We start from the raw sequence: 18,263 nt of genomic DNA on the forward strand, positions 1-18,263 counted from the left end.
ATATGAGAAAGCATTTGGAATTCAACGTTTTAGAGAATTGTTCACATTTTTACATGGTGATAATATTCTCCTATTTGAATGCAATTACTTGGCCGAATCATCGGTTTTTGCAGCCGAAGAAAAGGAAACAGAGGACACTCACTGGGATTTTGACTACTCGGCACAATAAATCGCTAAAGATGCAAATGGTGAACTTAACATAATTAAACACTATTATTCAGATTAATTGCCAAATAATAATAATAAATTTTTATTTAAGCTCAATAAGAAAATAGGAAATGAGGACTAAAAACATGATATAGTTGTAGTAACCATTTTTGTTGATGGGTTTTACAAAATTTTGATGTGTGATGTTTATAATTTGTATATGTTGAAATCAGATAAATGTTTGCTGTGTGTAAATGAATGTAAACAAGAATAACTCTCTTATTGCCTTAAGGAAAACTTACTCAAACCTCAGGTGTTTACAATCTTATGTCATCATCATCACAACTCGATGGATGCATATATATATCAAGCCTCTACGTGAAAGCCCTAGTCAAATAAGATAAGTACAACTTTAATATATTGTTTGTAGATAACTCCTAAAACAACTCTTCCATCCTTATCTCATTTCTCCGATAGACTAGGATCTTTCTTGGCTTGTCTCAGTCTTGATCTACTAACTTCAAGCTTGACTCAACAATCCCCCCTTTAAGCTTGAAGTTAACTTGTGCTACCTCTTGAACACCAATGTACTTCCTCATCTCTGTAAACTTGATCTTGCCGAGAGCCTTCGTCAAGATATCAGCCTTCTGTTTGCTGCCAGCCACATACTCAACGTCCACAAGGCCCTTTTCCACACACTCGCGTATGAAATGGTAACGTCTATGGATGTGCTTGCTACGTCCGTGGAAGACTGGGTTCTTCGTGAGCGATATAGCAGACTTGTTGTCCACTCGAACCGTTATCCTCTCACACGCTTCACCAGTGATCTCACTTAGTAACTCCTGAAGCCATATTGCCTGCTTTGCTGCCTCTGTAGCAGCCATAAACTCAGCCTCGCAGGATGACAAGGCTACAATCTCCTGCTTCAGAGAGCACCAAGTGACTGGACTCTCTCCGAGGTAGAAGATGTGTCCAGTTACGCTCCGTCCATCATCAGCATCAACATTTAGCGAGCTATCACTATACCCTACCAAGACCGATATCTTGTCTTCTCGCCAGTAAGTAAGTCCATAGGAAGCAGTGCCCTTTAGGTACCTCAGGATGTGCTTCAAAGCAGAGTCGTGTGATTCTTTTGGATCGAGCATGTACCTACTCAGAACTCCTATACTGTACGCCATATCAGGCCGTGTGTGAATCAAGTAGCGCAAGCAACCAATGGTTCTTCTGTATCTCTTCTCATCAATGGATTTCTCTTCAGGAGCTCTCGTTAGCTTCAAGCTCATCTCCATAGGAACACTAGCATGATTACACTCATCCATTCCCGTCTCACACAGGATCTTAGATGCATATCTTTCTTGTTTCAATGTAATCCCACTATCATGTTGCATTACTTCGATTCCCAAGTAATATGTCAGCTTTCCCAAGTCGCTCATTTCGAACTTTGCCTCCATCTCCCTCTTAAACTCAACAATCATCGACAAATCTGAGCCTGTAACTAACAAATCGTCCACATAAACTGCCACAATGAGTAGCTGCTCCTTCCTCTGTCGTTGGTATAATGAAGGTTCCTTAGAGCATCGTACAAACTTCAAGTCTCTCAAGATCTCGTTCAACTTATTGTTCCAGGCTCTAGGAGCCTGTTTTAGGCCATACAGAGCTTTGGAGAGCTTGTATACCTTGTTCTCACTTCCCTTGACTACGAAGCCATCAGGCTGTGAAACGTACACCTCCTCCTTTAATTCGCCATGAAGAAATGCAGTTTTCACATCAAGGTGATGAACCTCCCAACCATTTGAAGCTGCCAAAGCGATGATGAGACGAACGGTTTCAATCCTTGCAACGGGGGCAAACACTTCATCATAATCAATCCCGTGTCTCTGCACATACCCCTTTGCAACTAGTCTCGCTTTGTACTTGTTTATACTTCCATCGGGATTCCGCTTAACCTTAAAGACCCATTTGAGTCCAATAGGTTTAGCTCCTGCAGGTAGCTCGACCAGAATCCAAGTCTGGTTCTTCTCAATGGGTGCTATTCATCTTTGCAGGCGTCTAACCATACCTTCATCTCCTTAGCCTCAGCAAAGTCCCACGGCTCCTCATTAAGTGACATCAAGAGCCACTCACACTCTGTTTCGGCCAGCAAGACGTAATCCGACAGGTACTCCGGTGTTGTTTTGACTCTTGTAGAACGTCTTAACTGTGGCACAATCTCTTCGTCATCAGAGACCTCCACAAACTCATCAGACACTCTGTTACTGCTCTGCTCTGCTTTCGGCTCTGTTCTCTGCTCTGATTCTGCAGCTTTTTTCTCTTCCTCTGTTTCTACTGCAGAATCAACCTCTTTTAAACCTCTATTTCCGAAAGCCTCAAAACTGATACTGAGAGAACCGTTATTAGCTTCTGCCTCTGCTTTGTTCCATCTCCACGCCTCATCCTCCATAAAGATCACATCACGGCTCACTGTGATCTTTCTACTAGATGGATCAAACAGTCGATAGGCTTTGGTTCCGGGCTCAGTTCCAAGATGAACTAGAGCTCGAGACCTATCATCTAACTTCTTCCTGTGAGGGGACTCAACTCTAGCATATCCTATGCATCCAAATACGCGCAAGTGTGACAGGTTTGGTTTGTTCCCCTTGAAAGCTTCGTATGGAGTCATATCTGAGAGGGTTCTTGTGGCGGTCCTGTTGATTAGATACGTCACATGTCGTATAGCCTCGCCCCACATGTAGTTTGGAACCCTCATATGCTTCAAAACACTCCTAGTCATCTCCAATACCGTTCTGTTTCGTCTCTCTACTACCCCATTTTGTTGGGGAGAATAAGGTGCGGTGAGATGTCTCTGGATCCCATTCTTCTCACAAAATGCGTTGAACTCTAAGGAAGTAAACTCTCCTCCCCTGTCTGTTCGAAGAGTCTTGATGGAGACCCCAGTTTCTTGCTCTATTGATGCCTTGAACCTCTTAAACCTCTCAAAAGCTTCACTCTTCTCCCTCAAAAGCATTGACCACATGTAGCGTGTGTGGTCATCTATAATCACGAAAATGTATTTGTTCCTCCCAAGTGTTGGTGGACTGATAGGACCACAAAGCTCTCCGTGCAGTAGTTCAAGTTTCTGAGATGCTCGGAAGGAAGTTGCTTTGGGAAAAGGTGATCTTGATTGCTTTCCTAGCAAGCATGAGACGCAGGTTTTCTTCTCAACTGTGAACTTAGGCATTCCTGAGACCAGATCCTTGTCTACCATCAACTTTATATTATCGAAGTTGATGTGACCTAACCTCGCATGCCATTTGTTAGAGACATTGCTTGTTATTGCTAGCAGACACTTCACACTCTCAACATCAAGTACTACTTTGTATAGTCGATTTCTCCCTCTGTTTGTTCTCACAAGTAGCCTTCCGTATCGATCATACACATTCAGAACATCCTCCTTCATCCTGATCTCACATCCTGCTTCAGTCGCCTGCCCCAAGCTTATAATGTTGCTTTTCAAAGCCGGAATGAAATACACGTTTGACATCATTTTCTTTACCCCATTTTTAAACACGAAGTTGATAGAACCCTTTCCTTTGATGTCAATGCGTGAGTCATCACCAAACTTGACCTTTCCTGTGATTGTTTCATCCAGTGTAGTGAAGTAGGAGCGATTTCAAGTCATGTGGTTACTGGCTCCATTGTCCAGATACCACACATTACTCTGATCTAGGCTTGCCTCAAATGCATTGATCATCACTCTCTCTTCATTTAGAAAGACCACTTCGTTCAGCATCAGTTCCTCAGCTTCGTGTGTTTTGTCATCTTCTTTAGCCTCTTGTGTCTCTTGAATTAGCTTAAGAAGACGGTCAGGACAATCACTAGCGTAGTGTCCCAACTTATCACACCGGTAACAGGTAATTCCTGTTGCGTCTCTCGGAGAAACAGAGCGCCCACGTCCTCTTCCTCTGTTTTGAAACCTTCCACCACGTCCACGGCCTCTGTTGGTTCCATTGAAGCTTCTGTCTTGTTGATGATCAGTGTTAGAGTATAATAGTTTACTCTGTTCATCAACTGTTTCTTCTTCTTCCCCTACACGCTCTTCGTAGGCTTTCAAACGACCAATGATGTCTTCAAAACTGGTCTTTTTGAGATCCAAAACTTGCTCCAATGCAGCTACGATGTGTATGTATTTTCTGTGGGGTAGACTCTTGAGAAATTTCTTGACAAGCTTCGACTCCTCTATTTCTTCTCCGAGTGCAGCAGACTTTGAAGATATCTCTGAGATCCTGCCAGTGAACTCATCAATATTCTCATTGTCTTTCATTTTAAGACGATCAAACTCCGCCATGAGTGTTTGCAAGCGAGCCTCCTTGACTCGATCAGCACCCATGTGTCGTGTCTTAATGGCATCCCACACTTTTTTTGCCGTGTCCAATTCTCCTACTTGCAGGACAAGCGACTCAGGTATGGATTGTACCAGTAGCGCCATGGCCATATTGTTTCTCTCATCGTCCTTCTCTTCTGTCTCAATGATGTCCCAAACCTTGTGTACTTTCAGTAGGATCTTCATCTTAATTGCCCATACAGTATAGTTTGTGGAACTTAGTATAGGGCATTTAATAGAAGATGATCCTGTCTCCTTTGGTTTCGTTACAGCAACTGTTAAATCCGTCATCGTCTCAACCTGTTGCTCTGATACCACAGTGTTGAAATCAGATAAATGTTTGCTGTGTGTAAATGAATGTAAACAAGAATAACTCTCTTATTGCCTTAAGGAAAACTTACTCAAACCTCAGGTGTTTACAATCTTATGTCATCATCATCACAACTCGATGGATGCATATATATATCAAGCCTCTACGTGAAAGCCCTAGTCAAATAAGATAAGTACAACTTTAATATATTGTTTGTAGATAACTCCTAAAACAACTCTTTCATCCTTATCTCATTTCTCCGATAGACTAGGATCTTTCTTGGCTTGTCTCAGTCTTGATCTACTAACTTCAAGCTTGACTCAACAGTGTATATATATATTAATAATTTGTTTTTCGAAAGTTATAAATATTGGATTTATAATGTTAAAATTATATTAAAGAAATTTTGTTTTCCATAAAAATATGTAAATGACTGTTAAAGCGAACTATCTTTTCAAATAAAGCAAAAGAAAAGAAAAATAAACTCAAGAAAGATCAAAGAGTTTTTGGGTTCTTAGACATTTGGCCATATATTGTAAATATTATAAATAGAGGGTAAATTATGAAAATACCTAAAAGAGTTAAATTGCTGAGATCCGGCAAATTTACCCGAAAGGCGTTTGCATTTTGAATTTTCTTTGTTCCGAGTATTTACTCTACCATGTCAGACGAGGACGAAAACGATTTCGGTGATGAGAATCACTTTGGGGAAGAGCTTGAGGAAATGGAAGAAGAAGATACAAGTTCAATGTATTTGCCAACAGCTTTTATTTTATTTCGAACGGAACCAACGGCTTATTTAATCTACTAGTTTTTTTTTTTTTTTTATATATAAATCTTAACCGATTGTGCTTGTTGTCTGTTCACTGAGATAGCGATGATGCTACGGACTTAGATGTAGAGTACGACAGAGACAGCAAGACCGGTCCAAATCCTTTCTTTTCACAGGCATCTAGTACTGCGTTTCTATTCCGAAACTCAATTTCTTGTTGACCTAACATTGTTAGAAGCAAACAACTGATCGATCAATAAAGTAGTGTATGTTATAGCTATCTGATTGATTTTGCAACTTTGATGTCTTTTGGAAATAAGAAAAATCTCTGTTTGGGAAGCTAAAGAAACATGAATGTGTCTGACTTCTTACACTCTCGTGTGTTATGGTAGCCGGAAACGATTTGAAATCCCTAAATGTAAAAGACTGCAAAGCGTACCTGAGAAAGCATGGTCTCAGATTATCTGGCACAAAAGCAGTTTTTTTATTGAGAGAATTCTTGAGCATTGGAGGTACTAACTTCTCTCTTGTCCTTTTGGAAACGTAAATCTATTGCTCTTCATATTCTCATCATCCTGTTTGATTCCCAGGATAAGAGATGGGAGGGGAGAATCACTTTATCCAAGATCATCTTTTGCTATAAACTGTAAAGGTAACATTCTTTCTTTTCAGTTAGTGTTGAATTCCTCCGTGGAGTTTGACCAGTCCCATAAATTAGCGCAGGTGATGTTTGCAAAGGAGACATTGTTTTGTTTACACAAATGGTTCATCACAAGTAAATAACTCATGCTTCCTGGTTTCCTTTTCTCACTTTTTGATTCAGTAGCCTCATTATATTGATGTGAAGTTGAACAGGTACGAAAAGATGAAAGGGAGTGAGGATATTATGGGGATAAGAACTGTCGCTGGCAAGGTTGTTAAAGAAAGCTACGGTACTGCTAAACAGCAACACACTTTCACTGTAAGTATCATGTCTCTTTATTTTTTTATCATATGGATCGGATCCATTTTATGCTGCTGCCCCTGCTTTATTCTGGTTTTCAGTCCGATAAACTGACCATCTCATTTGTGTATTTGCGGAAGATTGAAGTCCTTTGGTGCGAGGGGATGCAGAAATTGCCTCCGTTGTACCCTTTACTAGTGAAAGGACGGAATCTCTATGGGTTACTGACCTTGAGGCAGGTGAGTGTCTTCAAAATGTTTTTTTTTTTTACTTTTTTCAAGTTTACTTGTGCTTACGAGTTTGTTGCCCCGTTCCCTGTTCTAATTTCCAGCGATGGGCTAATGAAGAAGACAGGGTAAAGGTTCTTTCTGAAAAACATTGCCGTGGTGCCGCAGCAAGGAAGGTTATGAGAGAAAGGAAAATAAAGTCAGGCTATGTCCATAAAGGTGAGATTCGGTCATCTTCTTGGTTTTATACATCACATATACATTTCTAGAATATACGTCGTGTACAGTTGTTACAGAAGATACTTTATGGTTGTTCGTCGTCCCACATCGATAATCGTTGAAACCCCATAAGTAAATGTACTGGATTTCGATTTTTTTAAACAAAAAATATGTTAAACATTACCATTACATCTTTTATTTGTTATTAAAAACCTATCCGGTACTCGTTCACAAATATAAATATTTAAATAATAATTCGTTAATTTTTCCATTCATTTTCTAATATTATAAACTTTCGCAATGATTTAAGACTTTTATAAGTACTTATTGGTGGTTTTTAATTTTAAATTATTTTTAATATTATATACTTGTTAATCTTAATAAATATTTTCTTTACAAACTATTATAATGATAGAATATTCATTATTGAGGATTTAAAGATTATCTCTTTATAAACCTTACAAAATATATTAAACCAGTAGAAATTAATTTGTATAAATGACTTTTTAAAAATTATTACAATCATCACATATTATTTTAAACTCATGTTAATAATTTATGAACCTTACTTATAATGCATTCATATACGTATATTATTATTTTTATTAAACATATATGTATATTATAACTAATATAGAAAATAAAACTTCTTAACGCTGATTTATAATAGGGAAACAAAGCTGTTATATTAGCTTTTATTAGTAACTTTTAAAAATATACATATATATTTTATAATATAAATAAATGTGGAATTTTATATAATTTGGAATTTGTCCTTTTCACATAATGTGGTTTTATATAATTTTGAGTTTGTCTAAAACATATTGTTTAAGAACAATGTTAAAACTATTTTTTCTATTAATAATTTTTCATTGGTGTATTAGAGATATACAGTGAAACCTCTATAAATTAATAATGTTGGGATTATACCAAAACTATAATTTTTTATTAATTTATAGAGATTATTAATTTATCGAGATATTAATTGAACCAAAAATTCAATTTGAGACTATGAAATTATACTAATTTATAGAGATATTAATTTATATATTATTAATTTAAAGATGTTATACTATAACTGTATAGTGAAAACACTAATATAATATCAACCAATACGATTTGGTTTTGACATTGTGCTTTTTGGGATTTTTTTCTAAACGTTTTGTGAATGTGCAATGATGAATACGAAGACAAGTACTTGTACACACATTTTAGTGGGAGAAAATGAATATTTTCTAACCTATTAAGTCAGATATAATAAATACAAAATCTCTTGACATCGAGATTTTATGTATGGTAGAATAAATTTGGAGAAGAGGGTTTTCCATATTCATGATTTTTCAAATCTGACAATTTGATTGTGAATATTTGATTGTAACCGAGATTTTAGGCATAGTAGACTCAACTTGGTGAAGAGGTTTTCCAATAATCGTTTTTTTTTAAGTATAAATTGATGTTTCTGTTATTGAAGTAAGAATATATGTTAGTATATTCTATTTAGTGTATATTCAAAGCAAACCTCGATTATTTGAACATCTAAGAAAATATATTCTGATATCTTTATTATTGAGTTTCAAAAGTTCTGTATCAAGCTATTTAAAAATTTAAGATTCATCAGTATTTGATTCCAATTAATTGTTTTTTTAATTAAAATAGATTTTGTGTTTAAGATAATTATAGTTTAATGATGGGAGGAAACATGTTCTTAAGTTATTTGGTTAATTGAATCAATTGTTTAGGAAATAACCAGACCAAAATAGTCAAAATTGTATAATGACTGGCTAAAAATTCGTGTAAAAAAAAGGATTCATGTAATATTTTATTTTTTTGTCAACCTACTCAGTTTAAGTTTGTATAAGTTGATGACAAAAAAAGGATTAGCGTAATATTTGTATTTTTTTGTCAACCTACTCGTGTAATATTTATATTTTTAATAACATGTGTAATATTTATTTTTGTTTCTATCTATTTATATTTTTATTTTTAAGAACTTAGACTCGTGTTATATTTATATTGGAGACATTTATTGTATTCATTTGACTATAATAAAGGAGAGGGGTTATTATATTTTTACTATGATATAATATAAATATGATAATGTGAGTATACTCTAACGAAAAGAACATATATTTTGTTTAATAGATGCATAAACATAGATCTTATAGTGGAGTTAAATGATAGATAGTTGATATTAAACTCTTTAAGGAAATATTTAAATGAAATGTTAGACTAAGAATAATAATATGATGTCCAATTTAAAAATCCACCTAGAAGAAGTTATAATGTTTCTGTTTTAATAAGATAGATGTACAAGATTATATGGATTACTAGGGTTGGCCCGAGCTACTCCCGGGATTTTTGTTTAAATTTAGTTTTGTTTATATATTTTCAATGTTTATTTAGTATAGAAATATCATAATCTGTATACTATAAGTAGCTAGACAGTTATAAAATTAGATATTTCCTCTGTTTTGAATGTCCTAGATTATTTTGGTGTTGGAATGTGTAATGTGTTATATTTTTCACAGAATCATGAACGCCTTAGGACATTCTATATTTTAAACTACTTATAGAACAAGATGAAATATTTGTAATTCAATATTATTTTAATATAATTAAATCTCACTTAAAATTATATATTTTTTTAAGAATTTTAAAGTATATGTTTAACCATTTTGGTTGCTATTAATTATTTTCAACAAAACAAAAATTAATACTGATATTTAGTTATATTTGAATTAAATGTAAATCAATGTTTAATGTTTATAACTAAATATATTTTTCTAACGTATCTAAATCTTACCATATTATCGAATATTTGATTCAAAATATTTAAATTCTTTTTACATTTGGCAAACAATTTTATGTTACAAGAAATATTACTCAAACAATGAATATGTCGATATTAATTTTTCAAAAGTTTAATAAAAAGCACAAAATACTATTTTTACAGTAAAAAAAAACTATTCGACTGTTGTTTTTATAAAAAATAGATATATGTAAATATTCAAAAATATAAACTGATAAAATTTAAATAATATTTATTTAAATACAAAAATGAAAATAAATATCCGTTCGGTCGGACGAGTCCAGCTCTAGTAGATTGTTAAAGATACAAATAGTAGACTTAACATAAATAAACACTATTATTCAGATTAGTTGTCAAATAATAATAATAATAATATTTTATTTAAGCTCAATAAGAAAAACAGGATTTTGGGGACCCATTCTGTTTTACTAAAAAAAACATGATATATTTATAGTAATCATTTTTATTGATGAGTTTCTCAAAATTTTCATGTGTGATATTTATATTTCGTACATATAAAAGACCTCAAACATATTTAATGCTTTTAGAGATGTTCTGTATAATTTATTTCTTTATATCTTGAGAATTTATAATATTCTAAATCTTGTTAAATCTATAAAAAAAAGTTTTGTTAACCACACTTTTATATAATAAGATAGATTATTTTTAAAAAGTTAATAAGAAAACACAAATAACAACAACAACAACAAAAAGGATTAAAAACAAAGCCCAGTCAAGTCCAGCCCAGTACAGCCCAAACTAGTCGTATAAAATCGTTTGGACAGGTTTATCGAGGGTTTTTACGTATTCTGCAAGTAACTTATTGCTGCTCTCTCGACTCTTTGCCGGAAAAATAGACAGCCGCAGTTTTCAATGGCCGACAAAGCTAATTTACTGGGTAAACGAAAGGCGGAGTATGGTTTGAAGACAGAACCGCTTCTGAGGAGGCATAAGGAGAAAGAGACTAGGCAAGGATTAGATGATAGTACTCTCAAAGGAACAGCAGGAGAGTTGTCGGAGACAAAGGCCGATGAGTCTAATTTAATCTCAGAAAAGGAGGTAAGATCTGAGACAGTGGAAGAATCTTGGTTGACACTCTATGTTAGAATCTTGTTCTTATACTACTCTTTGTAACAGGAGGAGACAGTGGAAGAAAGACTTGATGAAATTCCTGAGGTATGAATTGTCTTCGAAAAAATCACCTACTTACTCTGGGGGGATGCAAAATCTTATGTCTTTTTTTTTGTTTTTGTTTTCGTGCTTGTAAACAATTCAGGAATTTTCAAAGATCCTCTTTGTTGCAAATCTCTCTCGCCAAACTGAAACTTCAGATATGTAAGTAGCACATTTGACTTCCCCCTCTGCAGACTTGACAATATTTTGTTTTTTCCCTGCAGCATTGATTTCTTCAAAGATGTCGGACAAGTTGTTCGTGTTCGTCTCCCGCAACTCGCCCGGGGCAAGCATGTGGGTTATGGTTTTGTTGAATTTGCTTCTTCTAACGAAGCAAAGATGGTAAGAGTTGTTTTTTTAAGTAGTCCTGCTGAAAAAAGAAGTATTTAGCTATGCACAGCTTTCTTTTTTTTTTTAATCTGAAAGTAAGCTTTCTGGTTAAAATCTTTTGTTACCGTAGGCGTTGGAAAAGAAGAACCGTGAATCTTTGCATAATAACAAGATTATTCTAGATGAAGCTCCCGATTTCGTTGAGGTATCTACTTCTTCTTCTTCTTCTTCAATATATATTGCATGGCATTGCTTACAACTAATAGAAAAGTTAACGTTCCAATCACATTCAGGAAGCTGCCGTACCAGTAAAGACTCTGTTTATTGCCTCTTTATCTCGCCATTCAACTAAAATATCAGATATGTAAGTAGAACCGTTTAAATTCATTTTCCTGCCATTTTTTTTTCATTTGCTAATAATTTTATCCTCCATTTTTGACAAGCATCGACTTCTTCAAAGATGTTGGACAAGTGGTTCGTGTTCGACTTGATATCAACGAAAGAGACAAGTTTCTTTGCTGTGGCTATGTTGAGTTTGCTTCTGCCAACCAGGCAAATAAGGTGAGAGAGAGCATATGTTTATATTAAATTGAAAAAGATATTTAAGTTTATACCATTTGCTTATTTAATCTTCTCCACTTGTAGGCCCTGCAAAATAAGAACGGTGAATATTTGCACGATCGCAAGATTATTCTTGCTGATCGCAGTGGAGCTAGTTTCCTTCCACCCAAGTAAATAAGTTCTTTTTTTTTTTTTGGTTTCTGTTTCTTATAAGTTTTTGATGCCATGACTACAAGTGTTTTAACTCTACTATTTTTTTTTGTTAATTAGGTTTTGTGTGGACCACAAGGTTTGGTAAGTTTAGCATCTTGAGTTTTGTTTCACATTGACTGAATTCTTTGGGAGTGATATCTCAAGTATGAGTGTTCTTGATACTGTTGCAGGTTCGAAGAAGAAGACTTCCTTCAAGAAGAAAGCCTTCCGTTAGACTCTATCCAAGATGTGGCGGCGATGGAAGAAAGACCTGACGAAACTCCCCATTCTGCTAATAAGGTACTTATTCTCTGAATCTACTTGGCGTTGCTGTTATTGCAAAACTATAAATCCCTGCTTGTTAATTTCAGGACGTACTCCTAATTGCCAATCTTTCTCCCCAAACAACTAAAACAGAACATATGTAAGTAGCACAGCTTTTGATATCCTTACATATCCTTCTTCTCGGAGCAAGTTCCAAGTTATTCATGATGACTGATGATATTTCCATCCTCTCAGCATCCGTTTCTTCGAAGATGTTGGAAGTGTTGTTTCAGTTCGCCTTATTGTAGACCACGAGTGTAAGCATGTGGGCTATGGCTTTGTTGAATTTGCTTCTTCTTACCAAGCAGAGAAGGTAAGACTAGTAGTATTAATGATGTTAAGTATTTTGCAAGTAGTCAATTTGAAATGAACACTTATGATTAAATCTTTTTTTTTTTACTGTAGGCTCTGAAAGAGTTGAATGGTGAATATTTGCATGATCACAAGATTCTGTTGATGAGAGGACTTGATGATGAAACTCCCCATTCTCTTGAGGTACCCCCCCTTCTTATTGTCAATTGAAAATGTGTCCAGCGGCTTAGAAGGAAGAAACACTTGTTGTTTAAGTAGAAATATGACTTATTCTGTGTTGTGCAATTGAAGTCCTTTTCTCCTTAAGAGTTTTGATGACACGCTAATTGGCTGTTATTTTCAGGAAGCTGCCACTGTAAGAAATAAGACGCTCTTTGTTTCCGGTCTCTCTCGCCGAACCAAAATATCAGAAATGTGAGTAGGAACCTCAAATTACCACTTCTGTTCTCGTGGGGGAATTTTTGTTCGTGACTTATATTTTGTTCTCCATTTTTACAGCATCAATTTCTTTAAAGATGTTGGAGAAGTTGTTCATGTTCGACTTATTGTAGACCGCTGGGGTAACCTTCAGGGGAAAGGCTTTGTTGAGTTTGCTTCTGCTAACTTGGCAATGAAGGTGAGATGAAAAGAGTGTGTATTTAATTAGTAGAGTTGTATGAAAGTAACTATTGCTCTGATTAGATCTCTTAATTTACTATAAGGCGCTGAGAAAGAAAAACGGTGAATATTTGAACGATAGGGATGTTTTCCTTACTATTTTTCAGACACCTCCATACCACCGACGACCCAAGTAAGTTTACTGTATTATTGCTCGGAGGTTTCGATGCATTTCATCAAGATTAACGCTGTTATTTATTATTCTTTTCTTTTTTTTTTTTTGTTAATTAGGTACTTCATAGATCACAAGGTTTGGTAAGTGAGATTTAACTCTATGTGCATCCTTGAGTTTTGTTAGCAAGAGAAAATAGGGTGAATGCATTTTTTTTCTGGTATCTACATGAAAAGATGACAAGATCACTCTTGATATTCCAGGTACCAAGACTACCTTCAACGTGAAAGCCTTGAGATAAACGAAGATGTGGCGGCAGTGGAAAAAGGACTCGATGAAACCCCCAATTTTACTGAGGTACCGCTTCTTCTTGTTATCTTCAAAAATATATGTCAGGCCTAAGAGTTTAATTACACAACTGTTATGTATTATTATGGTGTTGATTCTACTTTTTCTTTTCTTGTTTGTTCTCTTTATTGTCTTGTTTTTAACACACTTGGCTCGTTTAAAATTCAGGGAATTGTAAGAAAAAAGACAGTCTTTGTTGACAAACTCCCTGACGACACAAGCATATTAGATATGTAAGTAGCAGCTTTTAATTCCTCTTTCGTTCTTGGAGCACGCCTTTCATGACTCATGTGTATTATCCTCCTTTTTTTTACAGCATCAACTTCTTCAAAGATGTTCGAGAAGAAATTATTCGTGTTCGACTTATTGTAGACGGCAGAGGTGAACATGTGGGCTGTTGCTTTGTTGAGATGGCTACTGCCCACGCAGCGAAGAAGGTACTGATAGTCATTTATAGTAATATGATGATGAAAAGTATTCAAGTAGTTTAATACTTATGATGATGAATAAGTAAGGATTCTGCTGATTAAATCCGCTCAATATTATAGGCGGTGCGGAAGAATTATAACACTAGCAAGTCTTGTGTTTACGCTACTGAGATAGCTGCTCCATATCCTTTCCAACCCAAGTAAATGAATTTCATTTCTCTCTTTTTAAAGCTAAATTATTGATGTAGTTGTGACCCTTGTGCCATAACAAAATATAGTAACGCTATTACTATTCTTTTTGTTAATTAGGTACAAGCTTGCAGACCTTGCCGAGAAACTTTGGTAAGTGATTTTTTAACTATTTCACTTTTTATGTTCACATTGGTTGAATTTTTTGGGTATTAAGTGTGTTTTTATATTATAATCAAGGTACGAAGATAACCTGCACCAAAAAAGCCTTTGTAGTCAAAAGCCCAAACCCAATCTGAATGAAAACAAGCCTAAGAAGACAACCTTCCCTGACGATGAGTGATAGAAGATGAAGATGCTCTTCTTGAATTTATAACTATTCTATATGTAATGCAAGGATTTCTTTCATCCCTAAGTACTTTGCTTTAGTTCGTGACTGCAATGGTTTGGTTTCTTTTCTTAGTCGCTTGCAAATATTGAAATACCTAATATGCATTTATTTGGCCTTAAAACCAGATCGTGATACCAAATTTTCTTTATTTGATGAGTTCCCATTGAAATATTACTGTTTTCGTGCAGCCTTGTTTGTTATCGGACATAACATAATTTTGGGACTTGTGGTCATCTTCAACTTAATCCCGTCAAAGTGGTTATGCTGGAATAACATATTTGGTCATGAGAGGTTAATTGTCAGGGAAAATTGCATTTTTTTTGATGATCCTGGTATCCGAATGCCTCGAGAGGAATCCGACTAGCGCCTAATAACCGTCTCGGAAATCTGGGCATTGCCCGCCAGAGAGCCCGCCGAAGGCATCCAGGAGGGCTGGTGATCACCCCATGTTAAGCCACCAGTGGCCACGCGCAGCAGATCTGGGCTTCTCCGTATTGGGCCCAAAGGTCCCTCAAGATAATCACCACAAATCTGCAAGAGGTAGCCTCGAACCCTCGACCTTACGGACAACAGGAGGGAGCACATACCACTTGACCACTTGACCATTGCATTTTAAATTCTCCCTATGTCACTTTAAATATTGAAGTTTTTTTTTTAGCATTTCAAATGTTTCAAAGTGATATTTTTAGCATAACAAATTTCCAACTACGTTTTTGTGTTCATATGTGATCAGGATTGTTCATTTTCAGATAAAAAAATAACAACAAATCAATTAAAACATTAAAAATCGAAAAAAATTTGAAAAAAAATTCAAAACGTTCAAAAAAATCTAAAAAATTCAAAATTTTAAAAATGTAGTAGATTGAGATTTTAAAAGTTCTAAAAATTCAAAAAGATGTAATATTAAAATATCAAATTTTAAAACTAAAATAAAATTTTAAGAATTTTAAAATTCTTAAAATTCATAAATAAAATATAAACTAAAAATTCAAACTTAAAAACTAAAATTCTAAATATTTAACCGAAATCATTAATAAAAAAATATAAAAATACATAAAATTCGAATAAAATTGAAAAACATGCAAAAATAAAAAAAAAAGTAAAAAAAATAGAAATATTAATTTTTTATTAATTTATAGAGATTAGATTATATTTTTATTAAGATTCCTTATTATAAGATATATTTATCCTAAGATAAGAAAAATATTCAAATCTAGTGTATATAGATTCATTGTTATTTAAAAAAAAATTATATTGGTTTTATTATATTATTTAATGTATATAATATATATTGAAAATATATATCTATATATATATATATTGCATATAACTTAAATGTGGTTTTAGATATAATATCATAAAATTTCATAAAAAATATATTAAGTGTTAAGAAAATGTAAACATAATTTTACTGTGGATATAAAACAAATAATATAATAATGAATTCTTACTTATATAATATAGATACGTATAAGTTTATTAATTTATAATTTTAATGGTACCAAATATTACATAAAATTTTCTAAAAGTTAGTATCTTATTATTTATCTATTTGTGTCAAATTTTTGAATCGGTTTAAAACAAAATTTATTAATTTTAATGAATGTTATTTTAGAAATTCTTACCATTGTGTGTTATTTTGTGATAAATATAGGTAGGACTGGGCGTTCGGGTACCCATTCGGGTTTCGGTTCAGTCCATTCGGGTTTCGGGTTTTCGGGGTCAAAGATTTCAGCCCCATTCGGATATTTCTAAATTTTGGTTCGGGTTCGGTACGGATCTTCGCGGGTTCGGTTCGGGTTCGGATAACCCATTTAAAATGTTTTTAAAGTTTCAAAATTCATTATATACTTTAAATTTTCAAAATCTATAAGAAAGTTAATATATTACATATAAATTTCCATAACATATATGTCAAAATACCTTAATTTAACATATAAATTGGTTTTTTTGAATATTTGGATAAAGAATCAATAGATATTTATGTATTTTGGTGTTTTCAGTATACTTTAGCTATTTTAAACATTTACTTTTGACTATTTGCATATATTTTTTGAGTATTTTGGAAAACTTAAAGGTATCTTATATATTTTTAATATACATTATATATAAAAGTAATGTATATATTTAAGTATATAAATTTATTTCGGATATATTCGGGTACCCAAAATATTTCGGTTCGGATCGGGTTCGGTTTCGGTTTTTTAAATACTGAAATTTTGAACCCGTTCGGATATTTAATCAATTTCGGTTCGGGTTCGGTGCTACTTTTTCGGATCGGGTTCGGTTCGGTTTTTCGGGTTCGGAATTTTTGCCCAGCCCTAAATATAGGTAGGGTATATATGGGATTGTCTATTTCTTTTCATTAATATAAACTGTATTATATTATAAGTATCTAATTCATATAAATTCAAATGTGTGTTTTTTGTTTGCTAACAACATAAATATGGTAATTACCATTTAAAAAAAAAGCTAGAGTCGAAGAAAAGCTTTATTGATAGTTACATGAAATTCGAGTAATGGCGATTAAAGAGAATATGTTAGATCCCATGCCAAGCAAATGGACTGGTAACTAGGCACATATATTCACTAGCTAGGCTGTGGAGAAAAATTAAACGGTTTAAATTTAAAAAGAAAAAATGATGGGAAAGATACTTGTAGAAAGAAAAAAAAAAGAATTGACAACAAATTTGTATAGGATTATAGTTGGAAAATGACAAAGAATCTTTGTTTTTGTCTGCACCATTTGCGAAGAAACTGACAATACACTAGCTAGCTTTGGAGTTTTAGTCTTGTATATACACTATTTAAACTCATTTTGTGTTTGTTAAAAGTAAAACTGATTTTGTGAGAAAAACATTAAACGTTGCTATATATATCTTACAAACCTTTTTTGTTCACATCTTATGATTCAAAACCATCATGTAAAATCTATAAGCTAATGAAAGTATATTATACCTAGCTTACAAGTCATGTAACTTGTACATACGTATTAAAGCGATGCTAACTTGTATGTCATGTATAATATTAGTAACTCGGTAGTGTATAATATCTAGCTAGTTACTAACTTGTACGTCGGGTAAAATTATAAACTGAATTAAAAGTAGCTACTATATTGATCTCCTGTTAATCAGATTGATGCTGTATTAATCTATTTGTAAAATTGTGATAATTATCAAAACCAATTATTGGAAAGTCATTTAATCAACCACATATCCACCAAGTTTAAGTAACTCCTACAACCATCGAGTATTAACATTACGTTTCAGTACACTATTAAAATATGTTATCGTTCGGTCGCACTATTATATGCAATTGATCGATGCATTATCCAGATGATTAATCTATAATCGTGACCACGGAACTAAGTTATGACTTCTTCGCAAAATTAATTGAGGTTATTAAGTTGTGGGGGTTTGGATACAGAAGATGGAAACAACAATAATGGATACGATCGAG

The 18,263-nt window shown here is 33.9% G+C and overlaps 2 protein-coding genes across 3 annotated transcripts; both read left to right on the forward strand.

Moving 5' to 3' along the window:
• Positions 1 to 5,448: 5,448 nt before the first annotated feature.
• LOC108841213 (zinc finger CCCH domain-containing protein 62-like) lies at positions 5,449 to 7,169 on the forward strand. Its single transcript, XM_057002573.1, has 6 exons — positions 5,449 to 6,101; positions 6,180 to 6,241; positions 6,313 to 6,364; positions 6,445 to 6,550; positions 6,673 to 6,771; positions 6,864 to 7,169. The coding sequence occupies exons 1-6, from the start codon at positions 5,944 to 5,946 to the stop codon at positions 7,026 to 7,028; spliced, it is 642 nt and encodes a 213-aa protein (XP_056858553.1). The 5' UTR covers positions 5,449 to 5,943; the 3' UTR covers positions 7,029 to 7,169.
• A 3,438-nt stretch (positions 7,170 to 10,607) lies between these two features.
• Positions 10,608 to 14,975, forward strand: LOC108840311 (polyadenylate-binding protein, cytoplasmic and nuclear). Of its 2 annotated transcripts, XM_057002568.1 has the most exons (24): positions 10,608 to 10,846; positions 10,925 to 10,963; positions 11,064 to 11,122; positions 11,185 to 11,302; positions 11,421 to 11,495; positions 11,584 to 11,654; positions 11,734 to 11,851; positions 11,936 to 12,021; positions 12,122 to 12,145; positions 12,235 to 12,343; positions 12,415 to 12,467; positions 12,563 to 12,680; positions 12,773 to 12,862; positions 13,023 to 13,093; positions 13,178 to 13,295; positions 13,381 to 13,469; positions 13,568 to 13,591; positions 13,712 to 13,805; positions 13,965 to 14,029; positions 14,113 to 14,233; positions 14,345 to 14,374; positions 14,410 to 14,424; positions 14,534 to 14,566; positions 14,654 to 14,975. In XM_057002568.1, the coding sequence occupies exons 1-24, from the start codon at positions 10,661 to 10,663 to the stop codon at positions 14,663 to 14,665; spliced, it is 1,818 nt and encodes a 605-aa protein (XP_056858548.1). In that variant the 5' UTR covers positions 10,608 to 10,660; the 3' UTR covers positions 14,666 to 14,975. The 2 variants fall into 2 exon arrangements, with proteins under 2 accessions (XP_056858548.1, XP_018468647.2); XM_018613145.2 differs by having other exon boundaries at positions 14,345 to 14,424.
• Positions 14,976 to 18,263: the final 3,288 nt, after the last annotated feature.

Source organism: Raphanus sativus, chromosome 2 (genome assembly GCF_000801105.2).
Source record: "Raphanus sativus cultivar WK10039 chromosome 2, ASM80110v3, whole genome shotgun sequence".
Lineage (NCBI taxonomy): Eukaryota > Viridiplantae > Streptophyta > Magnoliopsida > Brassicales > Brassicaceae > Raphanus > Raphanus sativus.